Source organism: Chrysochloris asiatica, unplaced genomic scaffold (assembly GCF_000296735.1).
Source record: "Chrysochloris asiatica unplaced genomic scaffold, ChrAsi1.0 scaffold00008, whole genome shotgun sequence".
NCBI lineage: Eukaryota > Metazoa > Chordata > Mammalia > Afrosoricida > Chrysochloridae > Chrysochloris > Chrysochloris asiatica.
The window spans coordinates 30,884,852-30,897,155 of record NW_006408526.1 but is presented as its reverse complement, the minus strand read 5'-3'; the positions used below and the strand labels follow the sequence as shown (position 1 = coordinate 30,897,155).

The 12,304-nt window shown below is 44.0% G+C and overlaps 1 protein-coding gene across 2 annotated transcripts; it reads left to right on the top strand.

Annotated features, from left to right (window-relative positions):
* The first annotated feature begins 1,100 nt into the window (after nucleotides 1-1,100).
* On the top strand, nucleotides 1,101-4,219 carry CD3D (CD3d molecule, delta (CD3-TCR complex)). Of its 2 annotated transcripts, XM_006833872.1 has the most exons (5): nucleotides 1,101-1,155; nucleotides 2,799-3,017; nucleotides 3,476-3,607; nucleotides 3,892-3,935; nucleotides 4,154-4,219. In XM_006833872.1, the coding sequence occupies exons 1-5, from the start codon at nucleotides 1,101-1,103 to the stop codon at nucleotides 4,217-4,219; spliced, it is 516 nt and encodes a 171-aa protein (XP_006833935.1). The 2 variants fall into 2 exon arrangements, with proteins under 2 accessions (XP_006833935.1, XP_006833936.1); XM_006833873.1 differs by lacking the exon at nucleotides 3,476-3,607.
* The last annotated feature ends 8,085 nt before the right edge of the window (nucleotides 4,220-12,304 follow it).

The following is a 12,304-nucleotide window of genomic DNA, read 5'->3' as shown; positions in this document are numbered from 1 at the left end:
CCCAACAACTCTGTTTTCTGGGGAGTGTCAATCCTGCCTGTGAGTATTAATAATTCCTTTTTACTGAGTGTAGATGATATGTCAGTCTTAATGCTAACATTTTGTTTGTCTCTTTATGAAAATACTAAAAAATTTAGGCTCTGAAAAGTTACATGGCAGGTCCAGTATCTCTCTCTCTCTCACATACACACACACATACAAAACAAAACAAAGCAATTAGCTGCTGTTGAGTGGATGACCACCTGTGTAACAGAATAGAACTGTGCTCCATGGGTTTTTAATGGCTGAAGTTTTGGAAGTAGGTCTCCCAATCGTTCTTCTGAGACACTTCTGAGTGGATTTGAACTAGTAACCTTTTGGTTAGCAATCGAGTACATTAACAGTTTGCACTACCCAGTGACTCCATCCATTTTCTGCCAACTAAGTACTAGCGGATGGAGTCCTGGTGTGGTGCTGTGGGTTAATGCGCTGAACTGCAAGGTTGGTTTGAACCACAGAGATGGGTGGTCCAAGTTCACTGGCCGCTCCTCAGCAACCCTAGGGTCGCTATGAGTTAGAATCGACTCGATGGCACTTAGCAACAACAAGTAGTATTGGAACCAGGATTCAAATCTCTGGCTTAGTGGCTCTAAATTTCAACCTTCCCCTGGGATGAAGAAGCTGCTTGGTCTGGTGTCGCAGACTGTTCCAGTGAGGACAGAACAGGAGGAACTAGCTGTATGCCTGTGTAATGGGACTCAGCTTCTTTCAAGTGGTTTTGAGAAGGGACAGTTTTCAGACTCTGAAGTTCTTGTTTTTCATCAGCAACTTAGGAAAGGCGAAGCTAAAGTTCTTCCTAGAAACAAAACAACCTTTTCCCTTTCACTCCATCCTCAAGCTCCATGCTCAGAGAAAGAGTAATTTATATCCGCTTCCTTCTTACCCCACCCCCAGTCTCTACCCTTACCCATCATCAATGGCAGAAGGCTGAGAAGTATTTGCTTTCTGGTTCCTCCCCCACCCTTTACTTTTTCCGGTACTGTGAGTCAGAGGGGGAGGGCTGCTCTCACCCTAGTTGATAGCTCTACGATCTGGGCCTACTAGGTGAATTTGGATGAAAGATGGAGCAGAGCAAGTTTCTGGTTGGCCTGATCCTGGCTACCCTTCTTCTCCAAGGTAAGTCTGCCACAGATGGGTGGGCATCTTACAGAAAGAGTTTGAGAGGGACGTTACCAATGAGAGCATCTCCAGTGAGGTCCCCTTGAAAATCCTTCTTCATGCTAGCGTTCATCAGGTACCCCAGGGTGAAAAGCTTGATTGTAATGTAGCACAGCCCTGTACTTCTGACTGATTCTGGCCAGGGATTCCTTATTTGCCTTGGATGATCTGTAGGAAATGTACAGGATATGTGTGCCTGAGCCTAAGCCGGATAATGGGAGTACCTTCTAGAGCCGGTAGTCTCTGGTCATTTGATCATCATAGCATCATCACCTGGATCCATGCCCCAGCACTCAAGGGAATACTTCAGGTTGAGAAGGAGGGAGGTAGTTTTGGGAGGGTACTGTGTAGTCAGGATGAGCACTGCTTCCTGGTTTACCTGGTACTGTCTTGGTTTTAGGAGCTCTGATAGTGCTATAAGATAAGCTCCTGACTGCTAACCATTTGGTTGATAGTTCAAACCCACCAGCTCCCTTATGGGAGAAAGATGAAGCTATCTGCTTACATCAAGATTTACAGCCTCAGAAACCCTATAAAGGATCGCTATGAGTTGGAATCAGCTAGATGACTCACAGTGAATGAGTCTTGCTTTTAAACCTGAAAGTCCCTTGTCCTAACAACTCCATCATCTCAGGAACACTGGGATGATTGATTACCCTAATAGTCAGATGCACCAGGACATTGGGATTTCCTTTGGAAATAGATCCTCAAGGAACACATGCCTATAGGCTATGAAGCATCTGCTGTACATGTGTCTCCTTTCTTCAGAGGCATGAGAAGCTGCTATTTAGGAGTTTTCTAGAGGATGTTCATATATTCAAGTTGGTAACAGAGTATGAAGCTTAGGGAGAATGTAGCTTTTACTTTTTCCTAGAGTTGAAGATACTGATTCCAGAAAGGTGTTGTGTTTACTCTCAACACTTGCAACTGCTCGACTTGACTTGTGGAATGACATCCAGAGACTGCAACTCCAAGAATGGATTTGATACACTCCCCAACCCAGCAATGGGGGAACAGCTAAAAATGTTTACATGGGATTTTCCTTGGGCTTCCTCTGGATTACTGGGCTCTAAGTTTATGTCAGATTCTCTCTCACCTTTAACCATCACTGGCAATTGCAAAGGCTTTAGTAGTGAGATCCCATGCTCTTGATAATTGTTGTTGGGGGTGGGACAATGGGGAGGAAGGAGAATGAGAAAGAACATTAGAAGTTACATTAGGTGCTTTCTTAGAGAAAAAAATGGGGGCATCTCCAACTGATGAATGTTCTTCTGTCTTTCCATATCTCTTAGGGACTTCCGCTAGCTATGTTTCCCTCATGTCTATGAAGATTCCTGATCAACCCACCTCCTGGATTTCTTTTTTGCTCTGTGCCACTCAGGACCTATTGTTTGCATGGATGACTACATCCTTGTATATTTGGCTCTCTAGTTCCCAGGGAATATTACAAAGTCTTCTTTCGTGATATTGTATGTCCTAGAAACACTATGCTGATATACTGCCATAAACTAGGAAAGCGATCCTTCTGAAGCATGAGCCTCAGCAGTTTAAGGGTCTGGTGCACAAATACCGATTGTGATACTTTTTTCCCTTTTCCTTAGTAAGCTTCTGCAAGATAAACGTGGAGGAACATGAGGACAAGGTGATTTTAACTTGCGGTAACAACATCACGTGGATAGAAGGAACAAAGGGGAACCCGATTTCAGACAATAAACATCTGGACTTGGGAAAACGCATCCTGGATCCACAAGGAATGTATAAATGTAATGGGACAGGTGATGAAGCTGGAAAAGAGTATTCTGTGGAAGTATACTATCGAAGTACGTGCTTCCTGGAGTCTTTGAGTTGGAATGGATGGGGCTTTTGATATGAGAGCTTTCTGACTGGAGGGGACAGTTGTGGACCAATTTTTTCTCTACACAAACAGGGGCCACTCTTTTGTAATGGTATGAGCCAAGATTTTGGTGGTCTCAGAATAGGAGAGAAAACTTAGCTATGAGAATAAGAGCAGTAGGGGTCAGCACTTGGCTGGAAGAGAGGTTTAACCCATTTTCTTCTTTACAGTCCAACAAAACTAAGACTGCTTATTGGCTCTCCTCAGGGATTCCTTGGGATGAAGGGTAGAGGTGGATACAGCCAGGATATCAACAGCTCTCCCTCTCAGGTTCTTATTAAAGTCTGGGTCTTGGTATGAGAGATCCTGAATCTGCTTTAAGGGCATTGTAGGCTCTCTGATCCTGAAGACTGTCTACTTCTCCTTTTTCTTCTATTCCCATAGTGTGTCAGAATTGTGTGGAACTGGACTCAGCCACTCTGGCTGGCATCATCATCACTGACCTCATTGCCACTCTCCTCCTTGCTCTGGGGGTCTACTGCTTTGCTGGACACGAGACTGGAAGGTTCTCTGGAGGTAAGTGGAAGGGATAGAGTGTGTGTGGTTTGCAAGTGAGCTCTGGAACCTGTTAGGGAATGAGGATGTAGTGAGATTCAGTGTCACCTGGGAGTCACTTTCTTATCCTCTGAGGACTCTGATAACTGGCCATTGAAAGGACTTGTGTATCCATCTTGCTCATGCAGACTCCAGAGGGTCTGGAAGGTGTGGCCAGCTGCAATTCCCCCACTAGTAGTATCTCTGTGATTTCACTGCCCTGTTCTCCTAGGCCATTGATGACTCTCTTTCTTTGGCTCTTCTAGCTGCTGACACTCAAACTCTGGTGAGGAATGACCAGCTCTATCAGGTGAGCTATGAAGAGGAAGAGACAAGAATGAGATGAAGGGTGAATGGGAATGGAGGGATAGACACTAGGTATTAAGTGTCTGTGTGGAGGGTCAAGGTGTGGAATTCATCATGGGGGCTCTGAAATGTCAGGTATGAATGCTGTCTTCTGGGGTCCGCTGCAGTCCTTTCCAGGAGGTTTTTGGCCCTGTTTCACTGTTTTCCCTTCTCATCTTTTAGCCCCTCAGAGATCGGGATGATGCTCACTTCAGCCATATTGGAAGAAACTGGCCTCAGAACAAGTGAACCAGAGACTGGTGGCTTACAAGAACATCACTTATCAGCTGTACCTTCTCTCCTTGCTCAGACAATAAAAATGTCTGCTTTCACTCAGCAGACTCCTGGACTTTTCAAGCTCTAGGGCAAGAGATGCGAGTTGACCTGACTTGGCTGGGACCTTGTGTTCACTTTCTATCCTACCCACCTGTGTTTTTTTCATCTCTTCCCTCCCTCTGCTCTATATGAACAGTCTAGTAGGCAGGCTCCTGGCTATTCTGACTCTTTGGACTCTCTGAGTTTAGGATCCAGGCTCTGCCATGTCACACATCCTGAACTACTTGTTGACTCCAACCCCCTATAGCAACAACGCTTTGAGGATTTCAGCTGCCTCACCACAGCTATGGGCAGGTTGCTGAGTTTAGGAGCCCAGTCACCAAAACTGTAGGATTTCCATGACATCATAAGTAGGAGTGGCAGAGGCATTAAGGGGCTCACTTCTTGTCAAGCCTTGAAGGAGTATGTGTGTGACAAAGTCTTGCTGCTGCTCAGGGTCTGGCCTTGACTTTGTGGCCCCTGTTGAATGGTTATTACTGGCTCTGATGAGTCTTAGTCAAAGTCTCTTGTATAACCATCATGGCAATGCCACGAGTTGAACTCCAGAGTAGAACTGAGTTATGTAAGGTTTTCAGAAGCAGATCTTCAAGTCTTCCTTCTGAGGTGGACCCAAACCTCCAGCCTTTCAGTTAGCAACCAAGTACATTAACTGTGTATACCATCCAGGGACTCCCTTCCCCTGTACCGAAGACACAATTTTACTCTTGCTTTCCCCACAATCTGCCCCTACTCTGCCCTGCCTTATGCATAGTAAACTGGGATCAGAATGCCTTCATCAACTAAAACTCATTATTCTTCTCTATCCACATGGAAAGCTGGCATTTGAGTCTGGGTGGAGATGGGACATTTTGAATGGATGTTGGCTTCAGGAAGCTGTCATTCTGAAACACTGGGAGTATGAGTATAATTTTAAAATTACAGATAGCTGGGCCTTACTCTAGGCATATCCTCCCTAGGTGATTCTAATGCAGTCCAAATTTAAAGAAACTTCAGTTTAGAGGAAAAATTGAGGCAACTTACTCTCTTGTGTCCTTGATGCTCATTCTTGGCTTCCTATAACTGGGTATCTCGCCTTCTGTTCTCTGAATGCCAGTGGGGAATTTCTTTGATCACTGTCTAGGGGTCTTTCAAAGGAGAAGAGAATTAACAACCACATGGCCAGAGACCTGGATGATTCTGCTCTCCATCTTCTCAAGACACATAACCTTAATTTTGTTAACAAGACAGTGATACTGGCTCAGGCTACAGAAGATTAGAAAGTCATGAAATATAGTACTAAAGAATTTTATTAGCATATGAGACAAACCTGCAGGCAGCAGCATCTCTCCTTGTGGTGTTTTTAAAGCCTGAGGTTAAGGGGCAGACTAATTTGTCAGATTTCAAAAAAGGGGTGGGCTTTCCCGTTGGCACATTTCTGTTTCTGTGTGCTGTTTCCTTGCTTTTCCCGTGCTGTGTTCACATCTGGGGTCCATGGTGGAGTCTAAGGTTTAAGGATGGATTCCATTGTGGAGGTGTCTGGGATATTTGACATGCCCATGCATGCACCCTTCTGTCAGGATCCTGGTTCAAGAACCAGATCTGCCCTGGTGATGCTATGTTGGGGTCCTCAGTGATGTTTTGTATCTGCATTGAAAACTGGTTAAGGGGAAAGCTAATGGGTAGCTTGAGATAACTGAAGGTTACAAACCCCGCTGGTTTCCATTTGCATAAGGAGATAGTTTCCCTATCTGGAGATAGTTTCTCTATCTTGTTCCACCTGTTCCTTGTATTCGGAGGTTTCATAGTTCCACTGATCTTTCTGCAATTAATTTCCTTCTGTTCCCTTACCCTAACAGCAGAATGAATTTCCAGAATAATGTGTTCCATGGCTATAGTCTTACCTTTTATCTGCCTACTGCTTTAGACCTTCTAACTCTGGATCCTACTCTCACATTGGATTTCATTACCATGGACATCCTTTCCAAGGCCTGTATTTCATCAAAATTTATATGTGCAGGGTGTGGGAATATGTGCCTCATACCTTGTAGTCTTCATATGTGTCAAACATTCTCACTGACTCTCAGCATCAGCTGTCCATTTGAATCACTCTGGGAGCTTTAAAGATGTGGGTGCCAAGGTGTCAGCTCCAGAAATTCTAATTTTATTGTTCGGGGTACAGCTTGTACATTTAAAAACTGCCTAAGGGGATTCTGATCCTCTGTAGGAGAAGCATTAGACTGTGGATTGAGCCCAACAGCCTCCCTGTCAGAGAAAGATGAGGCTTTCTGCTCCTGAAAAGATTTATAGTCTCGGAAACCCTTCACAGAGTCTCTATGAGTTGGAATCTACTTGATGGCGCACAGCCACCCAGCCAGCCAGTCTTCTACTGTGTTTATTCATTCATCTGTTGATAGTCTTTTGGGCTGTTTCCTGTTTGGGGCTATTACAAATAACCCATCCAAACCATACCCATGGCCATGGAGTCACACCTGAGTCACAGCGACCGATATGAAGCTGTTATAAATTCTCATGTATAAGGTACTGTCTGGACATGTGCTTTTATTTCTCTTGGATAAGTACTCAGAAGTAAGAACAACTAGGGTATATGATAGATGTATGCTTAATTTTTAAAGAAAATTGTTTTAGCTATTATTAGTCCACTGACTGTACTCCATATGAATATTAAATCGCTTCTCAGTTACTTCCAAAAAAGCCTGCTGGGATTTTGGTCAGGATTTCATGGAATTTATAGATCAATTTGGGGAGAATTGACAATATTGAGTCTTCCAATCCATGAACACATTCTTTGTCAGATTTATCCCTAAGTATTGTATATTTTAAATTGCTACCATATGGTTCAGCGCATTAATCCGCAGTGCCACACAGTCTGTTTGAACCCAAGGTCGGTAGTTCAAGTTCACCAGCTGTTCATTGGAAACCCTACAAAGGGTCCCTATGGGTCAGAGCTCTGGTAGCCTAGTGGTTACGAATCGGGCTGCGAGCCTCAAGGTCAGCAGTTCAAAACTACCAGCGGTTCCGCGGGAGAAAGATGAGCCGATCTGCTCCCATAAAGATTTACAGCCTCGGAAACCCTGTGTAGGGTCGCTATGAGTCCACGGCACATAAAAACAACAACAACAACATGGGTCAGAAGTGACTTGACAGCACTGAACAACAACAAATATATGTGGCAGGAGACCTGATGTGGCGCCATAGGATAAGCACTCAACCTCGAGGTTAGTTTGAACCTCACGGTCAACAGTTCAAACACCAGCTGCTCCTTGAAAACCTTATATAGGATCTCTATGAGTCAGAATCGACTTGGCAGCACTTAACAACAACAACAATATGTAGTATTTAAAAATTTTCAATTTCCAATTGCTTGTTGTTGTTAAGTGCCGTCGAGTCGGTTCCGACCCATAGCGACCCTGTACAGGGTTTCCGAGGCTGTAAATCTTTATGGGAGCAGAATGCCTTATCTTTCTCCCGCGGAGCGGCTGGTAGTTTCGAACTGCTGGTCTTAAGGTTCGCAGCCCGATTCGTAACCACTACGCTACCAGAGCTCCAGTTGCTTACTGCTTCATTAATTAATCCTAGTAGCTTTTTTTGGTGAGTGTGTAAATTCCACAGTGTAGTCTACATAAATTGTTATATTGCCTATGAATAAAGATAATTAAACTTTTCCGTTTCTAGTCGGATGTATTTTATCTCTATTTCCTGGTTTGTCACACTGGCTAGAAAACACCTGGCTTATTTATAATCTTAGAACCAAAACCCTCTGCTGTTGAGTTGGTTCTGACTCATAGTCAAGCAGAGGAAAGCTGTCCCACCAGTTCCCAAGGTTGTGCATTTTAATAGAAGCAGTCTGCCTCATCTTTCTCTCATCTAGAGGCTAGTGGGTTTAAACCACTGATCTTTCAGTTAGTAGCCCAGTGCTTAACCCATAGCATCATCAGGCTCATAATTGTAGGGGGAAAGTATTCAGTCTTTTATCATTAAATATGATTTAGTAGTAGGTTTTTCTTAAATGCCCTATAGCAAGTTGAGGAACTTCCCTTCTCTTTTTAGTTGTTGAGGATTTCTATCAAAAATAGATGTTGGGTATTGTCAAATGTTTCTTCTGCATCCATTGAGGTGATCAAATATACAAACAAATTTATTCAATATAATGGTAAGAAATATGATAAAGTAATAAACAGAATTTTGTGGCACCACAGAGCAGTGACCCTTAGCTCACTCTGTAAAGGAATTTGGAAGATTTCTTGGAGGAGGGAAGATTTTTACGGACATGTGAAAGCCAGGCAGGTGAAACTGGCATGAGTGAAGATGTGGTGAGAAACATGATAGAGGGGGACAGCAGAACTTTAAGAGGTCTCATTTGACTAGAGTATGAAGTTTCAGAAATAGGTCTGAAGATGTGGTAGGGACCCAAGACAGGGGACCAGGAGTACAAGGCTAAGGAGTATGGCTTTTCTGTGTAGGAGAAGATGAGTCCTTGAATGACATCAAGCAGGGCGTGATATGGGCAGACTTAACTCTGGCAGGAGTGGCGAGAATGGGAATGAGGAGAGCAGGAATAAGCAGGATGATGAGGGTCACATCTAGGGCAGTGACAGCTGAAACAGTGAGAAGTCAGATTGAAGAGATATTAAGGGCAAACAAATGAGCAGGCCTTGATGACCAACTGGATTTGCAAGATGAGGATACAGAAGATACTTTAAAGTTTTTGGTCTAGTCACTAGGTATACCCCTGGGATAAGACGTAAGGAGGAGCTGATCCTTTGAAGAAGCAGAGATGGGGTGGAATAATGACTTCAGTTTTGAACATCTTGCATTTGAAATGTCTGTGGGCTTCCACATGGATGCACCCAAAATATATCTAATGCTCAAGGGGATATCTGGTTATGTCTGAGACTAGAGATTTGGGAATCCAAGGAATATATGTGAAGTATGAAGAACAGCAGAATGAGAAGAGACCTTAGGAAACACCAGTGTTTAAGAGACAGGTAGAGGAAAAGCCCATGAGGTGGAGTAAAAAGGAACTTGAAAGAGGCAAGAGACAAGAGGGGTCATAGAAGCCAAGGGAGAGAGCAGTCAATCTTTCATGTACCTCTGAGAGGTATGCCCTGAAAGGGTCATGACTTATCTTTTGAACTTGGTTAAAGAAGAACAGTGTGACATCAGTACGTGTTCCTAGAGTATTTGGGTGAGAGAGGGGAAATGAGGAAGTTGAGCTAATTAATATAGACTTCTCTTTTGGGAAACTTGACTGAGGAGGGTGGAGAAAGAAAGGGAAATATCTAGGCAGGGGCAGCAGGGTGCATGCAAGATCAATGGAGGGCTCTTAGCACTGGGAAGATGTGAGGTAAGAAGAAAAGAGAACATTAAAAGTGGTAGTTTGATAATTCTGGGAGAGAGAGAGGTGATATTAAGACACTAGATGGAGAAATGAAGTGGGGATCTAGAGTTAGGTATACGAGAAATATTTCACCTTTGCACCAGGAGTGAAAATGAGGAGGCAGATGAGAGGGTAGGTAGGAGATGGGCTGCAGGCCTCGTTTGCAACCTCTTTTCTCTGTGAAGCTGGAGTGGACATGATCTATGCAGAGCGAGTGGGGTGGGGGCTGGGACGGGAGCTTGAGGATACTCTTGAAGATGTTGCAGAGCTGCTTAGGGGAAAAGGAGAGGGAACTGAGTAGGTCAAGGAAAAAGATGGTCAAATTCTCTGCTTTGAATTGGTAAGGCATAATCAGGAACCACAAGGTCCTAGGATGCAACTGGGGGACCTGCCATACTCATGGTATCTCAGCAAAGCAGAAGCAGACATTGTGGAGGCAGATGTGTGGGAAGACCTCGGTTTGGATCTCAGTGCCAACACATCCTTGCTGTGAAACCTTAAGGAAGTTATTTTCTATTGCTGAGAATCAGTTATGTTACTTTGTCTGGGCATATGGGAGGCAGGAGATCTCAGGAGCTACTGGCTATATTGCAATAGAAATAATGCATGTCTAATTGTGGCACTGTGGGTGTCAGATTGCAAAGTTGTTTGAACTACAAGGTCGGTGGTTCAAGCTCACCAGCTGCTCCTTGGAAACCCTATACAGGGTCACTATGGGTTGAAATTGACTCCATGTCACTTCACACTAACAACAATACCTGGTGTTGACGCTGTGAGTTAGTGTGTTGGATTGCAGGGTCGGTTTGAACCGCAAGGTTGGCGGTTCAAGCTCACCAGTTGATCCTTGGAAACCCTATACGGTGTTGCTATGGGTCAGAATTGACTCGATGGCACACAAAACAACAACAAATACCTGGTGTGGTGCTGTGGGTTACTGCACCAGACTGCAAAGCCGTTTGAACTGCAAGGTCAGCAGTTCAAGCTCACCAGCTACTCCTCAGAAATCCTATACAGGGTCGCTATGGGTCAGAACCGACTTGATGGCACTTAACAACAACAACAATACTTATGAGTTGTGGTGCGGTGCTGTAGGATCAGCACTGGACTGCTAACCAAAAGGTTGACAGTTCAAATCCACCAGTCGCTCCTAGGAAACCCTATACAGGGTTGCTATGATTCAGTACTGACACAAAAGCATTTAACAACAGCAACAATACTTAGGAAGGAGTCCCTAGGTAATATAAACCATTAATGTGATCGGCTGCTAACCAAAAGGTTGGGGGTTTGAATTAATCCAAAGGTACCCCTGAAGACAGACCTGCTGATCTAATTCTGAAAAATCAGACATTGACAATTTTATGGAGCACACATGGGTTTACCATGAGTCAGTGGCAGCTTAATGGCAGCTGATTTAGTACTTAGGCCAGGGCCTGCATATAGTAAGTGTCCTAACAAGGGCCAATTTCCTTCTCCCTTCCTTATGTTTATTTGCTTCTGGGGATGGATGGTGGGTTGGGGATATGAGGGGGTATGCTTGTCTTTAAGTCTTAAGTCTTCACCTTTGTCTTCAAATTCTAACAAGGCCCAGATCAAGTCTCTCCTCAACGCCTTCAATTTCTCCCCTGTTGAACACCTGTAACACTGTTTGTAACTGTTTGCTTAACCACATCACTTGTTCTTGTTTTGATGTTCAACTTTTTACACAGCTTGGCCACTCATATAATTGCAAGCTGCATAGAGACAGAAACTGTTTATCCAGCCACCAGCCACTCAGTTGGAGAAGGATGTGACAGTCTGTTTCTCTAAAGACTTTTGTTATTGTTGTGAGCCATCAAGTTGGTTCTGACTCATAGTGAGCAGCTGTTGGGTTTGAACTGACAACCAAGATTATAGCCTTGGAAATCCTAAAGGCGGTAATTCTACTCTGACATACTGGGTGACTATGACTTGAAGATAGCAGTGTTAAGCAGTCAGCACATGAGAAGTTGAAAGCTCAGTGGTAGAATTCTTGCCTTCTGTGTACAAGATCCAGGTTGCATGCACCTCATGTGCAACTACCAGCTGCCTGTCAGTGGAGACTTGCATGTTATTATGATGATCAACAGGAAAATGGAGAACATTTTTTTTTAAATGTTTTATTTTGAGTTATGTGATAGTTTACATGGGGGAACATTAGTTTTACATTCATTCTTTTGTATATTGTTTCATTGCCATGGTTACAGTCCCCTCCATGCATCATCAACCAACCAAAGAGTATACCTTGCAAGCCTGCCCCCCACATCACTCCCCCTGGTCTTCAGCACACAGTCCCTCTCCCTCTCTGGATATAAAGTCCCCAGCTGCTTCATCTCTCCATGTCATCATCTCTGCCTCTATCTCAGGCATCACTGCTTCTCTGGGTAGGGTCCCGCTCTCCGCTCTTCTCCCTTGATGGTCCTAGGGACCTCGGCTCCTAGAATGCAAAGTTAATCACTACGCTCCTTGCTATAAAATGTCTACCTTTACATTTCCAACCCTCACAATCAGTCCTGATAACAATTATTCACTATTGTATCACAAGAGACCCATCTGCATTTCATTTCATCAGCTCCACCTAGACAGATTGGGTACTACTCACTAGA

Bases quoted from the DNA above. Each gene is read 5' to 3' on its own strand.
- CD3D (XM_006833872.1), top strand. From the start codon at position 1,101: ATGGAGCAGAGCAAGTTTCTGGTTGGCCTGATCCTGGCTACCCTTCTT. The intron at 3,018-3,475 runs GTACGTGCTTCC...CTATTCCCATAG, and splicing joins TGTGGAAGTATACTATCGAA to TGTGTCAGAATTGTGTGGAA. The intron at 3,608-3,891 runs GTAAGTGGAAGG...TGGCTCTTCTAG, and splicing joins GACTGGAAGGTTCTCTGGAG to CTGCTGACACTCAAACTCTG.